The 7,386-nt window shown below is 40.0% G+C and overlaps 1 protein-coding gene across 1 annotated transcript; it reads left to right on the top strand.

Moving 5' to 3' along the window:
• Nucleotides 1–786: 786 nt before the first annotated feature.
• DUSP12 (dual specificity phosphatase 12) lies at nt 787–7,386 on the top strand. Its single transcript, XM_047784064.1, has 6 exons — nt 787–1,170; nt 2,147–2,260; nt 2,346–2,464; nt 2,851–2,947; nt 3,259–3,445; nt 7,040–7,386. Exons 1-6 carry the CDS (start codon nt 788–790, stop codon nt 7,199–7,201), a joined length of 1,062 nt encoding a protein of 353 aa, XP_047640020.1. The 5' UTR covers nt 787; the 3' UTR covers nt 7,202–7,386.

The following is a 7,386-nucleotide window of genomic DNA, read 5'->3' as shown; positions in this document are numbered from 1 at the left end:
GGTTAAGGATCCTACAACAGCTGCAGTGTTTCCCTGGCCTTCTCTCCCTTAGATAAGATTTATTAAGATACCCAACCATAGATTCACCTCCATTTCCTGACAGCATCCAAGCCAGAGCAGAGCCATTCTTCTCAGACCCTAGTCCAAAATCATCCAATACAAATCCAAATCCTGTAATAGGATCTTTCTGAAACTCTCTTTCCTAGATTTCCTGAAATTCTCCACAGTTCATGGTTGAATAATAAACCCAACTATTTAGCTACAAGTGGATACTTGGTGGTCTTTGGCTGGAGGGCACTGACACACAAAATCATGAGATTAATATATAGAATAGTATACATTGACAAGAAAAGGATTAACATACCGTAAGCAACTAGGAAAAAAGAAAAAAAGGGAAAGCAGTCACAGGGAAGAACAATAAAGAAATGGCTTCATGAGCATTGAAAAAACGTTTTACTTGAAATGCATAAATATGTGTTTCTGATTCAGTTGATGGAACTATCATTTCAATTTGAATCCATCTTCTGCTCCTGCAGAAAGTCCCGAAAATCTCAACACTAAGCGCCTGAGAACTCTTGTATTTGGGTTGATTTATCCTCTACCACCAAACTGGGGGAGTGGCGGAGAAGCTTCTTTTAATGGGGTTTAGCTCCAGCCAAGCCGCAGTAATGTCACTTTCCCCAGTCAGCGCACATTCCCGAAGTTGACGTGGTCCTCCGATGGAGCCACTGAGCAACTCAGGCCCAGCGGGCCCAGAGGAAAGACGTTCTAGCCAGCCATCTACCCGATGGTAGGGCAAGCAGCATCCTGGCCTCTGGGCGCGGCCATGTTGGAGGCTCAGGATAAGAGCCATGGCGGCGAGGACGCTTTCCGCGGGCAGAGCCCATCCAGCTCCGACGGGCAGATGCTGGAAGTGCGACCGGGGTTGTTCCTGGGTGGAGCCGCGGCCATCGCAGAGCCCGACCACCTGAAGGAGGCAGGCATTACGGCTGTGCTGACGGTGGACTCGGAGGAGCCCGACTTTAAGGCAGGGGCTGGGGTCGAGGGTCTGCGGAGTCTCTTCGTGCCAGCGCTGGACAAACCCGAGACCGACCTGCTCAGCCATCTGGACCGGTGCTTGGCTTTCATCAGCCAGGCCCGCGCTGAGGGCCGAGCGGTGCTAGTGCACTGGTGAGTGGCCTGGTCTGTGGAGAGAGCAGCCCCGCCTCGCTTCCAGCCTGTCCCCCTCACCTTTTTTTCTCCGAGGCCTCAGAAGAGGACGAAGGGGCTGTCAGGTAGCTAGAACGTCCTTCAACTCTCTCCTCCGTAGACCTGTGTCGTAGAGAGAGGAGTGGGCAGGAGGCAGCCCCTGATGGCGTGCAGGCTTTCATTTGTTCTAGTTTGTGTTGGTACCTTATGCAGCCGCCGAGGTTTGTTTTTGTTTTTTTTGTGGTTTTTTTTGGAGGTTAGGAGGAATCGTCAGGTAAATGACCAAGTCCCTGCTCTTAAGCGTTTAAAGCTCTCTAGGAGAAGCCAGACCCTTACCCAGATTATTGTGATGCAGTGCAGGAGAGGTTATGCAAGTTTAAGAGGAAGAGCAGATTATTTTCACTGTTTTTGTTTCAGGCAGGGGATGGCTGATGGACAGGACCATTGGGTTGAGAAAAATCGGTTAGGATGTAAATGATTCCTAAGCCATGCCTGGGGGAAAGACAGTGTGCGTGATAGCAACAGCAAAAAGTGCAGTAATAATAGTTTGTTTATTGAGCTGATGCTTTTACTTTGTGCCAGCGTTTGTTCTAAATATTACACAAAGCAGTGAAGGTAGTAATACCATTGGAAAGAAATCTGGGACCAGATCTCCAGGGCCCTTAACTCCAAGAGCAAAGGAATTTAGATTTGTTCCGAAGCCATTATAAAATTTTGAAAAACTAGTGTAATTATTTTTGAATAGATGGTACATTCTCGAGGTTCAGCATTCAAAAGGAATAAGGAAAAAAAGGGATAATTCTTTTGTACAGTGGTAGTACTTCAGAGGCAGAGGGTTTGTTTGAGTAGAAGAAGCAGACAAGAAGTGGACCTGAACTTTACCCTTAAGAAGGAGCTGAGGGTTTTTGTTTTTTTAATTCTGCTATTTGCTATTTTGTTTTAAAGATTTCTTTTTCAGTCATGCAGGAGTCAGTCGAAGTGTGGCTGTAATGACTGCTTTTATGATGAAGACTGACCAACTTAGCTTTGAAAAAGCCTATGAAAATCTTCAGACTATCAAACCAGAGGCTAAGTGAGTTTGTCATTATAGTAATTCAGCTTTTGTGATGTGATTTTATTTATTTAAAGAAAATTCAACTCTATATTTGTCCTTGCAGGATGAATGAGGGGTTTGAGTGGCAACTGAAATTATACCAGGCCATGGGATGTGAAGTAGATACCTCTAGTACAATTTATAAACAATATCGTTTACAAAAGGTTACAGAGAAGTATCCAGGTAAGAGATAATTGGTGGTATGCATTGGGTCTTTTCTAGACGCTCTTTACTCTGACACCAAATGCTTCAGGTGCATTATCTCGCTTTTCCAGCAATCCCTGGAGACAGGTAGTTTTATTTCCTTTTGAAAATAACCATGGCTTAACAAGAAATAGCTAGTTCAGGGTCACATAGTTTATAAGTGGCTGGCTTGGCTTTGAACTCAGGCAGTCTGCGCCCAGAACCCAAGGACTTCATCACTGCTGTCCTACCTCATCCTGATATCTCAACACTGGATTTTTCTTTTTAATTTTTTTAAAAATTTTTGCCTCTACTTGACATTAACTGCATTTGGTCTAAAGATGCAGGATTGATTTTGACAAATGGCTATGATTTATGTTGTGTAGAATTGCAGAGCTTACCTCAAGAACTCTTTGCTGTTGACCCGTCTGCCATTTCACAGGGATTGAAAGATGGGATTCTCTACAAATGCAGAAAGTGCAGGTAAACTATTTTGTATCTTTTGAAGATTTTATCTTGTCTCAGTAGCTGAAAAGTACTGAAAATTTCAGTTTCATAAAATCTGTAGGAAGATTTATTAACTGAATAATTACAGAAATTTCATTTTCAAATCTGGTTTGAAGAAGAATATGAATTCTTCAAAGGGTAATCCAGTTACTTATAGAGGTTATGGAAAATTTAAGTAGCACGATCAATGAGACGTTATTTTGTCCTCTAAGAAATACTGCACATTTCATCTATTTTTTTCATCCATTTGGAAGTCACTAATCTTTTTATTTGTTTGGGAATTGCAGGCGATCTTTATTTCGAAGTTCTAGCATTTTGGATCATAATGAAGGAAGTGGTCCTATAGCCTTTGCCCACAAGAGAATGACACCATCTTTCATGCTTACCACAGGGAGTCAGACTCAGTGTACCTCCTATTTCATTGAACCTGTACAGTGGATGGAATCCACTTTGCTGGGCGTGTTGGATGGACAGGTGAGAACACATTTTAATTTTATGTCATCTATATTTTGTTTCTTCTTTCATTTTAAACCATATTTTGCTCCATCTTAACTACTTTTTTTTCTAAAGATTTTATCTTTCTATTATAGACAAGATTCTATCAAAGCTGAATTAATTAAATAAAAACCAGCTGATCTGAAATAGTGAACCACTTTTGGTTGAGTGCTGATGGTCTAAGTTTATTCTTTTTTAAGGCTATTGTTTATATTTTTTCAAATAAAGACTAACAATAATTAGAATATAGTTAACCAAACTTAAACTTTGTGGCAAGTAGGGCAAATCAAGGGTTTACAAATTAGATCTGGAGAGTTCCTTTCTTGGCTCAGAGGTAAGGAACCCAGCTGGGATCCAGGAGGATACTGTTCCATCCCTGGCCGTGCTCAGTGGGTTAAGGATCCAGCATTGCCGTGAGCTGTGGCTTGGATCTTGCATTGCTGCGACTGTGGTGTTGGCTGGCAGCTGTACCTACAATTTGACCCCTAGCCTGAGAACTTGCATATGCCAGGGGTTCGGCCCTAAATAGCAAAGCAAAATAAAATAAAAACTAGACCTTAATTTTCTCTTAATCTTTTTTTCTCTTTTGCCTCCATGTATCTTTCTGTTTTCTTTCAGTTTTGTGTTTGTTATGATATTCTTTTTCATTTTCTGTCAGTTTTTAAGAATGCAGCTCATATGACCATCCTGTGACAGCCACAGTTCTCCTTTAGGTTTACTTGATATTAATCTAAAGATATTCTTAATCTAAGATACACTAATGTTTACGGTTTGTATGGGCTGTATCAAAGTTTGTACAATGAATATTTTATGAAACCCTTTCACCATATCATTTCATTTGAAGAATACAATAACTTTATAAAATAGAGCAGATATATTCACATTTTATATATAAGGAAACTTAGTTTACATTAGTAACAAATTAGAAAAAAGGTACTCTATCTTCAAAACTATATTTTCAGGTGATGCTTAGAAAAAGGTACTCTATCTTCAAAACTATATTTTCAGGTGATGCTGCTTTATTGAGATATATTCACTTACCATGTAATTCATCCATTGAAAGTATACAGTGGTTTTTAATATATTCACAGAGGTTTTTGTAACCATCACCATTTTTATCATTATCAAATAAACCCTGTACAACAGTCACTTCCCATTCTTTATATTGTTTGTTGAAGTTCACTTTACCAGTTTTTCCTTTTGAGGCTATGCTTTTGGCTTGCTGCTTTTATTTAACCTGGAAAACATGCAAGAGAAAGGCATTTTTGTGAAATATTCTAGATTACATTTATGCATACTTCTTTGTACTCTTATTTAAATTTTCATTTTTTTATGGCTGCACACACAGCACATGGAATCTGAGCCGCCAGGGATTGAATCTGAGCTGCTGCTGCAACCTATGACATAGCTGCGGCAGTGCCGGATCTTTTAACCCACTGTGCTAGACTGGGGATCCAACCCGTACCTCTATAGCAATGTAGGCTACTGCACTCAGATTCTTAATCCATGCTGTGACAGTGGGAACTCCCATTTTAAATATTGGTAATATTATGGGCAGACATTAACAATGCCCATACAATTTGCCATTTACTAATGTTGAATGCATGTGTTAATTTCCCCATACCCTTGGCACAATGGATATTGTAAAACAGGTCCAGTTTTGTCAGTCGGTCTGTGGGATGAAAAATGTTAATCCTAAAATGATGTGATTTGAATCTCCATGACTATTATGGAAGACCAACACTTATATGCTTATCAGCCATCTATAGTTTCTTTTTCAGTTAATTTCCTTTATATCCTTGGCCCATTTTTCTGTGGATTTTGTCTTTTTTGTATGGATTTGTAGGAGCTCTTTCTCTAGTCTAGAGTTTTAATCTAATATATATATATTTTTTTTGTCTTTTTGCCTTTTTCTAGGGCTGCTCCCATGGCATATGGAGGTTCCCAGGCTAGGGGTCTAATTGGAGCTGTAGCCACGGGCCTACACCAGAGCCACAGCAACGCGGGATCCAAGCTGTGTCTGCGACCTACACCACAGTTCACGGCAATGCTGGATCCTTAACCTACTGAGCAAGGCCAGGGATCGAACCCTCAACCTCATGGTTCCTAGTTGGATTCGTTAACCACTGCGCCACGATGGGAACTCCTAATCTAATATTTTATAGGTATCTTCTCCAATCTGTTGCTTCTCCCAGTTTTGTAATACGTTTTTTTTTTTTTTAGTTTATTGAGATACAATTGACATATAGCACTGTATAAGTTGAAGGTGTACAGGGTAATGACTTGACATACATATATTGTGAATGTGGGCTTTTTAAAAAATTGTAAAATATTCATAACAAATTTACCATTTTAACTATTTTAAGTGTATAATTCAGTAGCATTGAGAACACTCACAGTGTTTGCAACCATCACCACCAACCATCTCTAGAATTTCTTTTTCCCCAGTTGAAATGCCCCATTCATTAAACAATAATTCCCTATCCACACCTCCACAGCTGTGCCCCACTCCTCAGCCCCTGGCAACCACCATTGTACTTTCTGTCTTTATATATTTGACTACTCCAAATACCTCAAAAAATGGAATTACACAGTCCTTTTGTGACTGGCTTATTGCACTTGGCATAATGTCCTCAAGGTTCATTCATGTTGTAGCATGTATCAGAATTTCATTCCTTTTTAATTCTGAATAATGCTCCATCTTATATATATTTACCACATTTTATCCATTCATCCATCCATGGACATTTGGGTTATTTCTTCCCTTCGGCTGTTGTGAATAATGCTGCTGTGAACATGGGTATACACATATCTGTTTGAGTCCCTACTTTTATTTCTTTTGGGTATGTATTCAGAAGTGGAATTGCTGGATCATATAATAGCTGTGTGTTTAATTTTTTGAGGAATGTGGTATATTTTGTCCAACTAAAATTTAAGATATTTGTGTAATCCTAGCAGTTGAGGATCTGGCATTGTCACTGCTGTGTCATGGGTTTGATCTCTGGCCCTGGAACTTCTGCATGCTGTGGGTGTGTGGCCAAAAAACAAAAACAAAAATGTGCTTTAAAACTTAACACAGGAGTTCCTGTTATGGCTCAGCAGAAACAAACTAGACTAGTATCCATGAGGATGTGGGTTCAGTCTCTGACCCTGCTCAGTGGGTTAAGGATCCTGTGTTGCCATGAACTGTGGTATAGTTCACTGACGCAGTTTGGATCTGATGTTGCTGTGTATGTGGCGTAGGCTGGCAGCTGCAGCTCTGATTCAGCCCCTAGCCTGGGAACTTCCATATGCCACAGGTTTGGCCCTAAAAAGAAAAAAAAATTGAACTGAACACATATGCCACAATCATGAGACCTTCTGTTTTACATCTCAAGCTTCACCTTTCTCTCTTAACACTAGAGTGAATATGTTCCTCCTACAAACTCCTACTAGAGTGCAACGTGCTTCTTATACTATTTTGTAGTCCACCATCTGTTACAATAAATTGCCACTACATTTTATGTAATGTAATGAATAACTTTATTTTGTATAAAAGTGAATCACTGAAGTAATGCTTTTGTTTTATTGCAGCTTCTTTGCCCCAAATGCAGTGCCAAGTTGGGTTCTTTCAATTGGTATGGTGAACAGTGCTCATGTGGTAGATGGATAACACCTGCTTTTCAAATACATAAGAATAGAGTGGATGAAATGAAAACGCTGCCAGTTTTGGGACCACAAACGAGAAAGACATGAACTTGTGCCATTTGATAACTTGGGAAGAAACTTGCTGAGGATATGTGTTACCCTTGCTTGTTGTCATTCATGGCAGATTGTCTAGTTTTATAGGCCATCAACATTTCATTTGAAATGTGAGAAAAACTCAATATGGGCGCAGCAGAAATGAATCTGACTAGGAACCATGAGGTTATGGGTTTGTT

Source organism: Phacochoerus africanus, chromosome 6 (genome assembly GCF_016906955.1).
Source record: "Phacochoerus africanus isolate WHEZ1 chromosome 6, ROS_Pafr_v1, whole genome shotgun sequence".
Classification (NCBI taxonomy): Eukaryota; Metazoa; Chordata; class Mammalia; order Artiodactyla; family Suidae; genus Phacochoerus; species Phacochoerus africanus.
Note: the sequence above shows the minus strand (reverse complement) of the source record. Positions and strands in the feature narration are given on the sequence as shown.